Genomic DNA, 17,394 nt, shown 5'->3' on the forward strand with positions numbered 1-17,394 from the left:
ATATCAGACAATTTGTACAATTAAGTAAAAACAGAAAATGCTGAAAATATTCAGGAGGTCAGGCAGCATCTATGGAGAGAGAAACAGAGTTAACGTTTCAGGTCGGTGACCCTTCGTCAGAACTGGAAAAAGATGCAACAGGTTTTTAAGCAAGTGTAGCGGCAGGGAAAGGGGAGGGGGGGAAAGAACAAAAGGGAAGGTTTGTGATATGGTGGAAGGCATGAGAGATTAAGAGACAAAAAGGATGATGAGACAAAAGAACCACGACAGCTTCACGGGCTGTAGGCCGCTCGTGGGGAAAAAATTAAAGGGGAGGCCCGGTGCTGAAATGTTTTTTAAATGGCCGACTTACTTCTAAATGGCAGCCTTCTTTACTGCATTTCATGGGGTCCGTGCCACGATCTTGCAGCCTGGCACTCCGCTTGAGTGCCGGGCTGTTGCCACGGCACCCCACTACCTGATGGTCCAGCGATGGCCCCTCCTCCCTCCTGTAGAGTTGGCAGTTTGGCCCTCCCCTTTAATGGAAAGGGAGGGCCCTGTCTTCCCACCAATGTTACGCATCCCTCCGCGTAGCACTAGAAAATTTGCGTTGCTTTGCATCTCGGTCCGTCCCCTGAGAGGAAGTGCGAGATTTTGCGCTCCATTTCCTCTTGGGGTCGGTAAGCCCAATATAGCTTGCGGGGTGGGATTTCTGCACCTGGCACAGGAAGTCCCGCCTCGCAGCTTTGGGGACGGTACCTAATTTTCAGCCCTATATCTGCTAGGTTAAGATTATTAGAGAAGATGACTAGAGACGTCAGAGAATCTAACTAGCAAAGATAATCTAATGTAGACAAAGAGAATCTGCAAGAGATGTGCCAAGCACCTGCTTATATACCTCCATTGAATTGACTAATCCGAGTGTCTCGTGTAGTAGAAAGGTTCACCTTTTATGGTGTCAATCATTTTTAACAGTCACACAAGTTCCTGAAAGATGACAAAGTTAATAAAGCATAGATACCTAGACATACCAGGTCCCATTTTCACTCCTATAACTTCTCAATAATTTCTTAATAAACGTTCCTACACAGGAACAAATAAGGCATGGCATTTTTATGCCCCATTAGCAAGCTATTCCTGAGCTTAGTCCTAATATTGGCCATCTTATCACTGGCAAGGAATGTTCTGTTCCAATAAATATCTTCATAGTTTTAATAAGTTAAATTTCCCAGCATTCAGTTTAACTACTGACTCCATAGTGTGTGGCTACCTTTAAGCTGAAACTTCATTTTGAGAACACATTTTAGGCAATTTACAGGGCATTTTCCCTGCAATGCCTCCCATTGTACAGTTACACAGATACCATGGGACATCAACTTGATTGTCCAGAAACACAGATAAAGACATCAAATTTTGAGGGGCGGGAACACATTTATAAAACAGTTGAGATAGTAGATACATTTATATACAAGTTTACAGGTTACAAAAATCATCTATCATCCATCTTTTTTTCTCTTTCATATACATGAATGTGACTTCCTATTCGGCCATCTGGTACATGAGTGTGAAAAAGTATTGTCGTTTTCACGTAGTTTCTGGTCATTAGGAATGGTTCTATTTTCTTTGATGAGAAAGAAAAAAATCTCCAGGTTAGAAAATGCTTAAAACTGTAGCAGATTTAACTCTATTTGTTCAAATTTATGGTCAACAAATACACTCGCATTTTACTCTTTAATGCTCGTTGGCTTGACTTGAAGATTTACAAACAACGAATCTATAAAAGGTTAATTTCTTTTAATACACTTCCTCTTAATTTCCCCACTTCCATGCTCCCCTATTTTAGTTGAAAGGACAGGATAGGCTGTGCTGCAAATCTTTCCTCACTGCCGCTCAGTCAATGGGACCTGCTTCACCCTGATTTCAGAACAGTCACATTTATAGTATAAGTCAAGGCTGCAATTTAAATAGCAAAGGAAGGAGAGAAAAAACTATTCTTAAATTAAAAAAAATGCAGCTGAAAGATTCTGTGTTTTGGGCTGTGATTTTTCACATCAGTCTCAGTTATGCCATGAAAAGTGGCACTGAGCCTTCATATCATCAAGCCTCAGTTATTTCTAACCATTCCCCACTCCTGAACTCAAAAAGCACCAAAACCAAAGGATCTTCCAAAAATGAGCCTGCTGGCAAGATTCTATACTATATGTATAGTATAGTATAGAAAGGTATGCATACCTTTCGATTTGTAACACTACAACCCAACCCCACCCCACCATCATTAGGAAGTGATGCCTATAAGAGGAAAACAAATATCATCATCAAGCCATCCCACACCATTCCATAGCTAGATCAGGAGGGGCACAGCCAATGACCTTGGAACAAGTCGCCATTGGTAAGTTGGCAAATAATATATATGCATACAAACATACCTGTTCCATTACATTATAAAATATTAGGTGAGTAGGAAGGGAGGCTTGACCAGAAAATCTTATGTTCAGCCACTTAAGTGGCTCTTCAAAAAACAAGTCAGCTTCATCAACATAGCTATTATTTCCAGTCAGGTCTGGAGGACATTCCAGAAAGTGCATTTTTATTGGGCAGTGAACATGGCTGTGGAGAAATGAGAAAGAATTAAGTGAGACAGGCAAGCTTCATGCACTGCACAATTACTGAGAATAAGTATTTGGTATGAATTATTTCCTTCTTGCCTGCCTTATTTTGTCTCCCCACATCAAGTGACTTTTCCAGCTGTAAGAATGAGCTGCAGACCTACTCCAGATCTCTGCCAATACCTTGATGAGCAGCCCTGCAATTTTCTTTCCATTTCCATGAAGAAGTAGATAATAAAGTAGTTCTCATTAGGGATTTGTTTTTAAAGATTACAGCGCTTTAGGCAGGACCAGCCATTTATGAATAGAAGGTCTGTATTTTCTCTTTGAAATATGATGGTTCTCCTGTATTTTTTGGATAATGTGACTTTGGGGTTACATTGGAAGTGTATGCAATCTGGACTTATCACCATTTCCTTGACTGGTTCTCTCCACTTTACAGTTAATAAGAACATAAGGATTAAGTCATACGGCCCCTCGAGCCTGTTCCACCATTTAATACGATCATGGACTCAGGTCCACTTCCCTGCCTGCTACCCATAACCCCTTATTCCCTTATCGGTTAAGAAACTGTCTATCTCTGTCTTAAATTTATTCAATGACCCAGCTTCCACAGCTCTCTGAGGCAGCGAATTCCACAGATTTACAACCCTCTGAGAAGAAATTCCTCCCCATCTCAGTTTTAAATCGGCGGTCCCTTATTCTAAGATTATGCCCCTTAGTTCTAGTCTCCCCTATCAGTGGAAACATCCTCTTTGCATTCACCTTATCAAGCCCCCTTTAACTGACTGGAGATGCATTTGTAGTAGGCCCAATATCCTGTTCATTCCATTTCCTCTGGTCAAATGCTCCAAAATTACAAAACAGTCTAAGTAGGAGGTGAGTCACTCTGGACAGGTTTTCAGCACCTTCTAATGACAAGATCAAGTCCACTCATTTGCCCACATTCTTCACTGGGAATGACATAGTGGTAGATATGAAGAGCCAATGGATGTGATGGAGCTCTTTGGCCTGAAAGGTGTTCAGCACATGCCCATTAGTATTAAGAATGCTCAAGCCTCTCCGGTATCAGGTTTCAAGTTTCTGTAAACGCATTACTTTCTGGGTTTTTGCCACTTTCATCCTTTGCTAGCAAAATGCAGCTAGAATTCTTTTTCTCAATGATAATGTTTCTTGATGAGTATTTGAAAATAATTACATAGAAGTTACAATACAGAAACTAGTATATGTCAGCGTTGAACCTCCATACGGGATGTTTGAACAAAAGAGGTTTCAGTTTTAAACTATACGTGGAATAGAATCATTTACAACGGTTGAAATGCCACTGTGGTAAAATGACTGGAAACCCTGAATCAGACATAGTTTTGTTTGACTTTACATTGATGTTCAGGCAGGGTTTCCATAATGCTCTAGTTGGCCAAGGGCGCTACCCAGCGCCGAGCCTATGGCCAACATCTCGCCGTAGGCAACTAGGCCCATATAGCAGTGCCTGGTCTCCAGTCGTCTTGGACCCCCTTGCCACTGGATCAAGACCTAGCTCAGCTAAGACCGTGTGGTAGCCGGTGTGCAACGACCACCCCACGTTAAAAGAACTCACGCACAGGCATCTTCCACTCCGTTAACATGAAGTTCGGGACCTGGAACGTCAGGACCCTCATGGACAACCCCAACTCTCGTATTGGACTGTTCAGCCACCAAAGAACTCACTTCAGGAGTGGAAGCAAGTCTTCCTCGATTCTAAGGGACTGCCTATGATGATGATGAATGTCTTTACTATACACAAATACTGGCACTGAGCATGGCAGCAGTCACTCCGAAGGAAAAATTCCAGGAGGGAATGGGCTGCTTCAAAAATGCTCTTTGGAAAAAAAAAAAGAATTAATGTGCAGTACGCTTCTACGCAGCTTCCGGTCGTTGGCAGCAGTCACTCCAAAAAATAAACCACTGGCTACATAAAAAGTACGTCAATTAGATTAATGGCCAGGGAGCGACAGACCGTACATCATTTCCAATACATCCAGTCAAATTTCCAATATGGCACTGAAAGAATAAAATAACTTGAATTGATACAGTACTTCAGAATGTACCAAAGCATTTCACAGCTAATGAAGTACTTTTCTGAAGTGTAGTCACTGTTGTAATGCAGGAAAATGCAGCAGTTAACTTGCACACAGCAAGATCCCACAACCAGCAATAAGATGTTGGTTGAGAAATAAATATTGGCCAGAACACAAGAATACCCCTGCTCTTCTTCAAATAGTAAGTCCACCTGAGAGGGCAGACAGGGTCTCAGTTTAACGTCTGATCCGAAAGACGGTATGTCAGACAGTGCAACACTCCCCTCAGCACTGCACTAAAGTGTCAGCCTAGATTACGTGTTCAAGTTTCTGGAGTGGGGCTTCAACCCACAACCTTCTGATTCAGGGGCAAGAGTTCTACCACTGAGCTAACACTGACACTCAACGTTTGCATTTAAAATTTTAAACAAAACATACAAGTTACACAACTGTATTTGCTGAAGATCAGCATTAATTTTATAGATTCCATCATACAATAGTGCAAGAACTGGGCTTTGGATGGGGTTGGTGGGAGGGAAAGTGAAGAAGGGGAAAAATAATATCCATCTTTATTCTGAGAGAGACGATCAGGTGATTACATGGCTGTAACACGATTCTCGCAATTACTAGAGGGCATTATTGCCAACTTTACAGTTCTTCTAAAATTAGAATGAGAACCGGATCGCATGCACTATAAGAGAACTATCTAAAGAAATAGAGGGTGAATATCAAACTTACAACCCATTCTACCACCAGTCTTTACCAAATAAATAGTGTCTTTGTATTTTTAGGACTACAGCAAAGTGATGGCTATTTGAAGCTGTATTGTTTTAAACGCAGCTTCATTCTCCTACGTCACAAAATCAGACGATAAATGCAATTAGTAAAGCCATTCCCCCATCGCAGTTCATCCATCCAGAATGAACATACAGTGCATACAGATCACAAATCAGAACTTTTGCTCCCAGGTTATCTTCACATGTGTGTTCAGATGTCACAGACTTTGATGGAAAATGAGTCCCTCCCTCTAACTCGGACCTTACTAGCATCCAATATCGCAAAGCTTTGGTATACATGTGTAGGGGTTTACAACCCCATACAGATGTAGTCTCTCCCTTTCTATATTAGCTGTTTTTGCATAATACTTAACATGCCTGTAGAATGGTGTTGAATGGCAGGGCATTAGGAAGAACAAGGAGGGCTCGTCTCTCTCCGGCAGAGTGTCCTTACAGAGTTGTTGAACATGCTGCATCACATCCAGTGTTCCACGCTGGTGAATTAAGCCAGTATACAGAACTAGGCATACATTAGAAGAAAGCAGAAAACAGACTGCCGGCTTCTTCCATGCTTTCAAATTAGCCAATGAGTAGCCTATACAGAAAAGGGAATGAAACTAAGCATTTATTACACGACTCTACTTAAGTGAATACCAATGTAAAGAAATCTAAAGCCTATAACATTTTCTGTACATAAAACAGGAGTAAATAACTTCAACTATTTATTCCAGTTAAGTGCATACTTTTGTATAGGTTATGCAATTTACCAGATTTATATTCAAATTTTAGTTACAAATTGCATAATTTCAGAGTATTTCAACAATACCCGAGTTAGAAAGTTGAAATATAAAACCATATAAAGTACTAATTCATAATGTCACAACAGGGAAGAGTTACAAATATCTGCATCAAACTGCCTCTGGAAATAAACAGGCTGAAGTCAAAGAGATATATCTTTTTAAAAACATGAAACAAGCATTCAAAAGCATTTTTCCTTTTAAAAATCGTAAAAATGCTCATCCATTCTACATTTTTCAAAGCCAAGTATTTCATGTGGAAAACATTTTTAATTGAAGATATTTTGTTTTAAAATCTAAACAGCAACAGTTACACAAGTCAAGTGGGTTACTTATTTGAGGTCGAATTAGCAAGAGGATACTTACCACAAAACACCATGCAGAGAGGCATTACTGGATAAATAAATCTGAATTCCTTGTGGCTTAAGAAACTGTAATAAAGAATATATATATTTTTTAAATGTAGGTATTCAAGAGGTGATATTTGAAAGTATGCATGTGCATACCTGGTAATGCTATATGTCAGTGCATCAGCATGCTGTGCCACACATTTCCCCAAATATCAATACAATAGCAAAATATTGCAGATGCTGGAATCTGAAATAAAAACAGAAAATGCTACAAATACTCAGCAGGTCAGGCAGTATCTGTGGAGAGAGAAACAGAGTTAACATTTCAGGTCGAGAGCCTTTCGCTAGTTCTAACAAAGGGTCATCGACCTGAAACATTAACTATTTATCTCTAATAAGAACATAAGAAATAGGAGCAGGAGTAGGCCATACGACCTCTCGAGCTTGCTCCGTCATTTAATACAATCATGCCTGATCCGATTATGGACTCAGGTCCACTTCCCTGCCCGCTCCCCATAACCCCTTATCGGATGCTGCCTGATCTGCTAAGTATTTCCAGCATTTTCTGTTTTTATCCCCAAATGTCAATTTCTCCACAACATCCAGATTGAGCGAGGCAGTGAGCGAAGGGGAAGAAGTAATCAACTCAACCACTCCTGTACCTCCTAGTGTCTGCTTCAAAGCAGAGAACTGCTTGCATGCCTGCTCTCACAGAATGATTATTCACTACAGTAGGTTACCCGTTATAACTACGTCTTAGTAGGTCAATTTAGCCACACAGTGCCCAATATATGGCTCCAGCACCAGCCGAGTCATGATGCCCAATTGGGCTTTTGCCAGTGCCAAGAGCACACACTACCCAAATCATTTTATTTTCATAATGTGGGGGAGGGTGCAGGTGGTGAAGAAAGTGAAGGAACTTCTCCACTTTCACTACCCTGCAAAGGTAGAACTGTGTTTAAAACTGCTGTAGCTCAGTGGTAGCACTCTCAACTCTGAGCCAGAAGGCTGTAGGTTCAAGTTGCTCTCCAGAGATTTGAGCACATAATCTACGCTGACACTTCAGTGCAGTACTGAAGGAGTGCTGCATTGTTGGAGGTGGAGTCTTCCAGGTGAGAAGTTAAACCGAGTCCCTGTCTACCCTCTCAAATGGATGTAAAAGAACCCATGATACTATTCAATGAAGAGCAGGGGAGTTCTCCCAGAGTGCTGGTCAACATTTATTCCTCAAACAACACATAACCAGATTTATCTGTTTTATCTATTTAATCGCTGTTCATGGGACCATGTTGTGCTCAAATTGGCTGAAGCATTTCCTATATTGCAACAGTGGCTACACTTCCAAAGTACTTTATTGGTTCCAAAGCATTTTAGGTTGTAAAAGATGTGCTATAAATGCAAGTATTTCTTTATTTTCTTTTTTTAATACTAAAACATTGGAGACTAATGGTTGTGAAGAGGAGGAAAGACAGTAATGCGTTTTCATGTAAAGCTACCTCCTAATTATCACCTTTATGTAGCAAGTATCTACAGTAACTCCTCAACCTGTCCTTACATTTCTAATTCTAAATTTGTGCAGTAAGTCTCAAAACAACAAATTCTTCTACATTATGAACAGTGCATATTATAAGAGAAAAGTAGATAAATAGCTGAAAGAGAGGAGGATACAAAGGCTATGGGAAGACAGCAGGGGCAGAAAGATTAGTTATGGATTGCTCTAGCAAAAACCTGGTAGAGACATTTTGGGTCAAATAGTTTGGAAACCCATGATTAGGATAGTGGTCTTGTCTTTAATCGTTCTGTGCTGTAAGCTTCTATCGTTCAGTGTAGCCAAATCTTGCTTTCACTTCATGTGTTCCCAGATCGGGAAACAACTATTTAAGTAAGAATTGGAGGGAGGAGAAACAGGAAAACTTTAAATCAGAAAGGAGAGATTTACACCTTATTGGTTTGCATCTTATTGGAACCCAGAGGTGGAGCAGCGTGGACAAGACCAAGGGAAGGCGCAGCACGGGCCAATAAGCGAGGCTGTAAGGTCGTGAGGCTCACATTGTGTACTATGAATTCCATGTAGAGAGCGGACCTGTGGGAAGAAGGAAGGAAGGAGGACAGTAGGAGTATATTTGAGTTTGTGTATATGTATTGGCACATGCGGCGAAGCCTGGTCTCCAATCGTTTTGGATCCCCTTGCCACTGGACCAAGACCTTGCTCTGTCAACCCCGTGTGGTGGCTGGTGTGCAACAGCTACTCCACGTTAAAAGAATTCACGCACAGGCATCTTCCACCGTTTAAAATGAGTTAATCAGTCACCCAAGTACTCATTTTTAGTGTGGAAGCAAGTCATCCTCGACCCCGAGGGATTGCCTATGATGATGATTGGTTTGCAGCATCACATTAAGTGGTATATCTGTAAATAAACAGGATAAAAACAAATATTTTTTTGCATAGGGCAATAACTTATGAATGCCTATTTGTGAGATTATGCAGCTTCACCTACACACAAATATTAAACTGGACAAAGAATTTCTCGGAAAAAGAATTCTATTGAACTTGCATTAACAACAGGCACCTTTAATACCTTCTTGTGGAGATCATATTGTGCTTCTCTTAGCTGTCAGAGTATTTCACAAAAGCAGCAACTCCACTGAAGGTGGTTACAGAAACAAAATCAGAGAGCAAGGAGGGAGTTATAAGGTTGAATCTTAGCTCAGGACTGCAATATCTGTAAAACCTCAAGATTGAAATAGTTTCAAACCAATGATTAGGATTCTAGTCCTGCCTTCAATCCCAGATAGCTATTAGACTTTACACAGAGAGCCCTAATCTGAATGGTACACACCTATACACCACGAGGGTCCACATCACCGCTATTAGTAAAACTCTGTACTTCCTGGGCACCAACAGACATCCATGAATGAAGAAGGGCAAATGTGTTCCCATGATAACAGGAAATCCCTGAGTGAAGTACCAGTGCCACGAGTGTGCACCATAGAATGCTCCCATGTTCTGAATCACGTTAAATCTGAGGAAATTCCATTGAACCATAACCCACTGAAAGAGTGAAAAAAGCAAAGCATGACAGGAACAAAATGTAAATTGGCACCATATTCTGTTATGGCTGTTGTAAATGGAACAAGATAACAACATAGATATTATCAACAGGGGATAAAAGGCAAATATCTTAGGTAGCCCTACCCTAGAATGTTTTCTTCAAAACTGGGGTACCATATTATGTACATTTCTGAATCCAAACAGCTTCATTGATTTTTTTTTTTTTAAAAAGATATATAAATGCTAGGAAAAGAAATGAGTGGTACAGAATCATCATTTTACATAGATACACAACTGAACAGTTAGCATTTATAAACGAATCAATGAAACTAATGGACAGTAATCCCTTCACTAACTACCTTTATGCACTGGCAGCCAGATTAAGAGCACTACTTTGTTTGCTTTGTTGAAGCAGAAGACTTAGCAATTTGAGAGTGTTTTTTTAAAAAAATAAAGCAAAAAATTATTTAATCTATAAAGCTGAAAATAACAGGCACCAGATCTATTAAAAATAAGATGCTCAACACATTACAATTTGCTCCAAAGTAGGCCAGGCCAGTGGCTTTATCGTAGGCTAGCCACACTACCATAGTTGTGTTACGCAGCTCAACAGTAGCTTTTGAAAGACCAATCAAAAATATGAAAAACCACCCTACCTCACCATAAAATATTCGGTCAATGATCAGAGAAATCCCAAGTGTTAAGCACCTGTAAAATAAACACCATATTCATAGCGGGAATAAATTTCATCTTTTAGGAAAAAAATTATTAGGTTTCTCTTAAAAATAACTGGCACACCAACACATAGCCTCAGCGTTGGAGGACACACATTTCCATCCCGATTTCCTCTGCACAAAAAGTTCATGATCTTGGCTGTGCCACGAAGAATGAATGAGTCAGCTTAAGCCACTCTAACCAACTGTTGAGAATTGTGCAAAAGAACAATATTGGTAGAAGACTGGTAGCATCAACAAGGAATGGCACACAACCTGCAATGGAAACAGCCTCCCACCCACATCTGTCCCCACCTCAAAACATCCAAAAGTGGGAACATTACACAGAAAATCAGAAACATGATTCTACATCCTAACATCTCTGCCACCGCATGTTAGATACAATTGTCTGTCCCAGCTAAACAACCCTCCAGACTCCTTTACAGGAGCAGCTGAGACCTGGTCCTGCATTGAGGATTTTCTCTGTTTTGTGCGTGAAAAATTACAGAGGAGTTTGCCACAAGCTCTGTAAACAATGATTCCTCAGGGATCAAGAGCGCCTCTTAGGACGAGACTAATGCACAGCTGACCCAGATTCTCTCAAAAAGTACTTGAGGCAATCCTCCTAGGCGGTGGGAGCTGGAATCCTAAGCATACCTGTGCATTGGGTAATTTCCATCAAGTCCAAAATGAAATCCCTGCTCATGTCAGGGTTATCTGGGAGTCAAGTCCCAGAATGTCCAGGCAGGAACTATAATCCTCAGTATGAACATGAAACAAACTTGATTTGAAATATTGGTGGGAAATTGCTTGCTGTTCCTGTTAATGCCATATCTCTGCCTCAACCCATCCTCTTCACCTACTTTCCAAGAGCAGACAACATAGTCATCCTGCATTTCCGGGTTATACCCTATTAACCAGGCAAGTCAGCAATAACAGAGCCACCAACATTGGATGGTGTGGATATGAAATGGGAATGCAACTCATGCCAGCAATAGTGTTTTGTGAGTTGATTCCAGAATCATGGGAGGCACTGTACTGCTTTACCACTAATCTTTATCTAGATCAGAGCCAAACTGCTCCCTACTTGACATTTTACAACTAATAATTTACAGTTAGTGTTTTAATTTTTTCTCCTTTCTGTTCCTCAACAAACTGATCCTGACGTGAAATGCAAATGCAGGGAATCTGCAGTAAAGTAATCTAGTTGCTGGTTGCAAATAGTATTCAACAGCAGAAAATACAGAATTGGTTTGTCTGAAATTGTAAAGTCTGGACTGATATGGGACAAAATCCTCCCCCCTTTTGTACGTACCCAACTGGTAGACATTTGTGCAAGAGTAGATCCAGTTTCTTCAGTTCCTGCCAGAAATGTGAAAATAGCAGTGGCAGCCAAAGGATAACAGCAGTGGGGCGCACAACAACTGCAAAAGCAGTCAGAGCCAGATATTTTGAACTGCAGATAGAAAATATAAAAACAGACACAATGAGATCTGCTTAAAGCTGCCCTTAAATGTTATCACAAAAACAAAATGGCATTACTATAGACACGTCATCGCACAAAAGGTACAGTGATTTGTGCAGAACAAAAAAATAAAGACCAATTTTTCAAGGGACTTTTATTTCTTCTCTCGAGGAGAGATATTAATCAATAGTAAAACCTCAAAAGGAGAAAAACTGAACTCCATGGCCTCTAACCCAAAAATGGCAAAATAAATAAAAAATAATAAATAAATTACAATGCTAGGAAGTGGGACTCTTCATTAAGAGCCCAAATTCAAATCTCTATCCAGATTGATCTGCGCACTTTTATTTAGTCCACAGTGTAACCACCTGGTGTTGTCCGGACAGGAAAAAAAACTGGGATGAAGTGGACTGAAGGTCCTGTCTTCTAACCAACCTCAAGTTGTAATGAGAATCTGTAGAGACGTCTGTGCACTAAAATATCAACTCAACAAATTTAGACTGTGAAGATGCAAGGAGTATAATGTAAGGGAGTGGAAAGAAAGCAGTGGAGGAAAACCAAATTATTTATGGGAGTGATATTACCACTTCCTGCACAGAGCTTGTAATGACTTTAAACTCCAAGGGCTGGATTTTCGGGTTTTGGGGTGAATACGCAAGCGATAAGTGAAAATTAATGTTTTCGCTGTGCTAACGATTTAAGGCCTAATTTTCGGCATTTGGGTCTCGCAAAGGGAGGCGTTGCACAAGTGTTCTCAGCTCAAAAACGCGATCCTCGCCAACTTTAGTGCGGGGTCGGGAGCGCTGCGAGAGAGGCGCCTTGGGAGGGGGAGGATAATGCCAAAAAACATTTCAAAAACATTTACAAGACCGTTAACTAATTAATCGCTGCAAAAAAATTAATGAAAGCGTTAACTTAGCTTTTTTGCAGGTTTTCTGATTTGTGTTCAGGGCGCAGCGTATGGGTCAGGTGCATGCTGAAATTCGATCGCAAACGCAATCAGAGTTGTTCCACGTCGGCGTGGAAGCGCCGCCGCAAACAGGTACCCGAGGATCTCGCCCGGACTTTGCAACCGGGTTATCGCCACGGAGGGTTAAATCGCAGCGAAAACCCGGTCGCAAACCTCTCAAAAATCCAGCCCCATGAGTCCCCATCAATAGTCCTGAATTTCCATAGGGTTCATTTCATCTCCTAACTGTAACTTAGGGAGAAGATCGGTAGAAACCGTGCAAATTCGGAATTTAATTCGGAGGAGTGTGAGGTAATGCACTTTGGGAGGACTAATTGGAAAGGGTATACACATTAAGTGGTAAGCCACTTAATAGTGTAGATGAACAAAGGGACCTTGGAGTGTTTGTCCACAGATCCCTGAAAGTAGGCCAGGTGGATAAGGTAGTTAAGAAGGCATACGGAATGCTTGCCTTTATTGGCTGAGGCATAGAATGCATGAGCAGGGAGGTTATGCTTAAATTGTATAATACTCTGGTTAGGCCACAGCTGGAGTACTGCAGGACATGATTACACTAGAGAGGGTGTAGAGGAGATTTACTAGGATGCTGCCTGGAATGGAGAACCTTAGTTATGAGGACAGATTGGATAGGCTGGGTTTGTTCTCATTGGAACAGAGGAGGCTGAGAGGAGACCTCATTGAGGTGTACATAATTTTGAGGGGCCTGGAAAAAGTGGATAGCAAGAGCCTATTTCCATTGGTGGAGGGGTCTATTATGAGGGAGTTTTAAGGTGGTTGGTGGAAGGTTCAGAGGGAATTTTAAAGGTGGCATCTTCACGCAGAGGGTTGTGGGGATCTGGAACTCGCTGCCTGGAAGGGTGGTGGATGCAGAAACCCTAACCACAATTAAAAGGGTGGGCACTTAAAAGTGCCATAACCTGCACCAGAGCTGGTAATTGGGATTAGACTAGATAATCCTCTTGTTGGCCAGTGCAGATATGATGGTAAGTACTGCAGGGAATCAAATTCGGCCAGAGTGATCTTCTGGACTAGTTTCGATCGCCTGGATGAGTCGGAGAGTAATTTTCCCAGATTTTTTTCCCCCAATTGGCCTGGGTTTTTAAACTTGGTTTTTGCCACTCCCAGGAGATCACATGGCTCTGTTTGCGGTGGAGTATAGAATGTTTCAGTGTAAGGGGTGTCGCAGTTGTGTGGGGCGGACTGGTTGGGCTGGGTGCTCTTTACCTTTCCGCCATTGTTCATTGGTTTATATGTAATCTTCAGGGCTGCTGACCGAGGGCCGTGCAGCGGACACAATGGGCCGAAATGGCCTCCTCCTTCTGCGTTGTAGATTTCTATGTTTCTAAACAGTCACTTTTAGCATTTACACCATTTCTCTGGGGTTTTGTCAATTTGCCGTTGGAGAATCCCCTAGAAACCTCAAGCGAGGATCACATCATGTGATAAAGCATTCAAGTTGTTCTTTCAATACTTTTCAAATCACACATACTATGTTTGCCAATTAATGGCCCTCACACATACAAAAAATACATGACTGTAAAATAAACCCACTCAAAATACATCAATGATTATACCTTTTCACAATCACATTCCTAATGCATGTCTGATTATGCAAAATGCTCAAAATAAATGCGTCACCGGGACATTGTTTTTAAATCCATTCATGAGATGTGGATGTCGCTGGCATTTATTTCCCAATCCTAATTACCCTTGAGATGGTGGTGGTGAACCGCCTTCTTGAACTGCAGCAGTCATATGGTGAAGGTACTCCCATAGTTCAGTTTGGGAAGGAATTCCAGTATTTTGGCCATGTGACAATGAAGGAACAGTGATATATTTCCAAGTGACTTGGAGGGAACTTGGGAGGTAGTAATGTTCCCATGTACCTGCTGCCCTTGTCCTTTTAGACCATTATGGTCTTCCATAATGACTAGCTTCCAGAACAGGAATCCCCAGTGTAAACAAATTGATTACAAGAATATTTGATCAGCAATAAACTTAGTTCAGTGTAATTCCCTTTGTATTTTTCTTATAAATTGATGCTTTTTTTGTATCTTCTATAAACCCTTCATTTTATCCTGTCCACAAAACATGCCCTTGAGGAAAGAGCATGCAGATGATATTTTCAATAGCAGTGGACAATAGCACTCTTTTTAAAAAAAAAGTTGGGAAGTGAATCCGCCTCCTATTTTCTCTAAGGAAAAGCACTCTGTTCAATAGGTTGGCATGAGAGTAGAGCTGAGATCAGGCTAATCTGTGTGGGACATTAGGAGCACAAATCTTGCATTCTATAACACAAACATACTATGCTAAATTATACAATAGCATTTAAAAAGGGTTCAGAATAAGCAAACATTTTCCTGACCTACTCCCAGTCTTTGTACCCTGAAAAGGGTAGTAATAAAGTGTAAAGCTGGTTAGAACAGCTTCCATACTATTCGTAATAGTCCGGGTACTGCAATACCAGGTGAACCAGGAACACAGTTGGGAGAAATACTGGAAGAAGAAAATAAGAGATAGATTTAAAAAAAACTTTCATAAAATTTGTATGGATACGCAAGTTTACATAAAATAATTTTCTAAATACACAAAATACATTTTTTTTTTTTTTTTTTTATACAGTTAAGGGTTGCAAATCCCCTATTTTGGGGGTTTGGAGTTTTGAATGCACACCTTAGTGTTGCAATTTAATTCCCCATTACGGTCATTAAATGGTGCCATCCATGCATCTGACACACAAAACAAACTTCGACATACACAGTTGTGAAATAAACAAAATGAAACAACAAAAGGATTCTTTTTACCATAGTGTGGACTATGGAAACCAAGATATTTGGCCTTTTCTTCCCCCCATGCACCACTTTTGATTTCATAGCCCATTGCAACAAACACAATTCATGACAGTAATTATGCTGTTAAGTAGAGAGCTTTCTACTATATCGAGACTGTAATCACCTTGTACAAAACATAGGTTCAATGGGCTCAAGTTTCAGGCTGCGCGACCTGGACGCCCGTTTCTCGCGCCACAAAGTGTGCCTTAAAAAAACTTACCTATTCTCCGGCTCCTTGCAGGCCCTCTGGAGCTGGGCGCAGCGCAGCACAGCACGAGCTGTAGGGGGTGGAGCCAGGTCCCTGCGCTGAAAACAGTGCCGGGACCTCTGCACATGCGCGCTACAGTGGGCGCGCATGTGCAGTAGCTCCAGGCGCCCAAAACTGTGGGAGGGGCCCGAAGCACACAGCCCCTAGCCCTGGCCGAATGGCCTCTCTGGGGCTGCGTGAATAAGGCTCTTCCCACCCGACTGGACCCTCGCTCTCCCCCCCCCCCCCCACCCCCCGCGACCCGACCTCCACTTCCCCCCCCTCCAGCGACCCGACCTCCGCCCCCCCCCCCCGCGACTCTCTCTCTTCACACACCCCCGACCTCCGTGACTCTCTCTTCACCCCCCCCACCCACCCCGACCTCCGTGACTCTCCTCCCCCCTCCCCTCCTCCTCCTCCTCCTCTCTCCTCCTCCCCCCCTCCTCCCTCTCCTCCTCCCTCCTCCCCCCCTCCTCCCTCCTCCCCCCCTCCTCCTCCTCCCTCTCCCTCCCCCTCCCCCCCTCCTCCTCCTCCCTCTCCCTCCCCCTCCCCCCCTCCTCCTCCTCCCTCCCCCTCCCCCCGAGACCTGACGCCACCTACCTGTAAATCCAGCCCGAAGTCCTTCTCTCCCTTCCTTACCTCCCTCCCTTCCTCCATCCCTCCCTCCCTCCATCCTCGCTCCCTTCTCCCCCTCTCCCTCTCCCTCCCTGCTTCCCCCCACCCCTCCCCTGACCCCCTCCACCCTCCCTCACCCCCCCTCACCTCCCTCCGCCTCCTCACTTCTCCCCCCCCCCATCCACCTCCCCCACCCGCACCGCTCCCCCCTCCCTTCACCACCTCCCCCCCACCACCTCACCAACCCCCCCCACCCCCCCTACCAACACCTCACCTCCCACCCCCCCCCACCCCTTCCCAACCCCCACCTCCCAACCCCCCACCTCCTCCTCCTCCCCCCACACCCTCCCCTCCCCCCCACCCACACCCACATCCCCCCTCCCACACCCACATCCCCCCTCCCCCACCACCCACACCCCACCTCACCCCCCCACCCACACCCCCCCTCCCCCCACATCCACACCCCCCCTCCCCCCACATCCACACCCCCCCTCCCCCCACCCCCCCACCCCCCACATCCACACCCCCCCTCCCCCACATCCACACCCCCCCTCCCCCCACCCCCCCACCCCCCACATCCCCCCCACCCCCCACCCACACCCCCCCCACCCCCACACCCCCCCTCCCCCCACCCCCCACATCCACACCCCCACACCCCCCCCCACACCCACCCCTCCCCCACCCCCTCCCCTCCCCCCACACCCACCCCTCCCCCCACACCCCCCCTTCCCCCACCCCCCCCTCCCTCCCCCCACACCGACACCCCCCTCCCCTCCCCCCACACCCCCCCTCCCCCTCCCCCCACACCCCCCCCCCCTCCCCCCACACCCCCCTCCCCCTCCCCCCCACACCCCCCCTCCCCCTCCCCCCACACCCCCCCTCCCCTCCCCCCACACCACCCTCCCCTCCCCCACACCCCCCCCTCCCCTCCCCCAC

General features: G+C 43.8%; 1 protein-coding gene across 1 annotated transcript in view; it reads right to left on the reverse strand.

The window, feature by feature from the left end:
- Nucleotides 1–17,394, reverse strand: part of pigb (phosphatidylinositol glycan anchor biosynthesis, class B) — a 38,074-nt gene continuing 20,680 nt past the window's right edge. The window contains exons 5-12 of the mRNA XM_070886723.1: nucleotides 15,131–15,261; nucleotides 11,646–11,786; nucleotides 10,274–10,325; nucleotides 9,406–9,617; nucleotides 6,582–6,646; nucleotides 5,797–6,013; nucleotides 2,406–2,586; nucleotides 1–1,600 (exon numbers count right to left, since the gene is read on the reverse strand). Of these exons, the coding sequence (XP_070742824.1) occupies nucleotides 1,469–1,600; nucleotides 2,406–2,586; nucleotides 5,797–6,013; nucleotides 6,582–6,646; nucleotides 9,406–9,617; nucleotides 10,274–10,325; nucleotides 11,646–11,786; nucleotides 15,131–15,261 (1,131 nt within the window). The 3' untranslated portion in view covers nucleotides 1–1,468. The remainder of the gene's footprint in view (nucleotides 1,601–2,405; nucleotides 2,587–5,796; nucleotides 6,014–6,581; nucleotides 6,647–9,405; nucleotides 9,618–10,273; nucleotides 10,326–11,645; nucleotides 11,787–15,130; nucleotides 15,262–17,394) is intronic.

This window comes from Pristiophorus japonicus, chromosome 8, assembly GCF_044704955.1.
Source record: "Pristiophorus japonicus isolate sPriJap1 chromosome 8, sPriJap1.hap1, whole genome shotgun sequence".
NCBI classification, from domain to species: Eukaryota; Metazoa; Chordata; class Chondrichthyes; family Pristiophoridae; genus Pristiophorus; species Pristiophorus japonicus.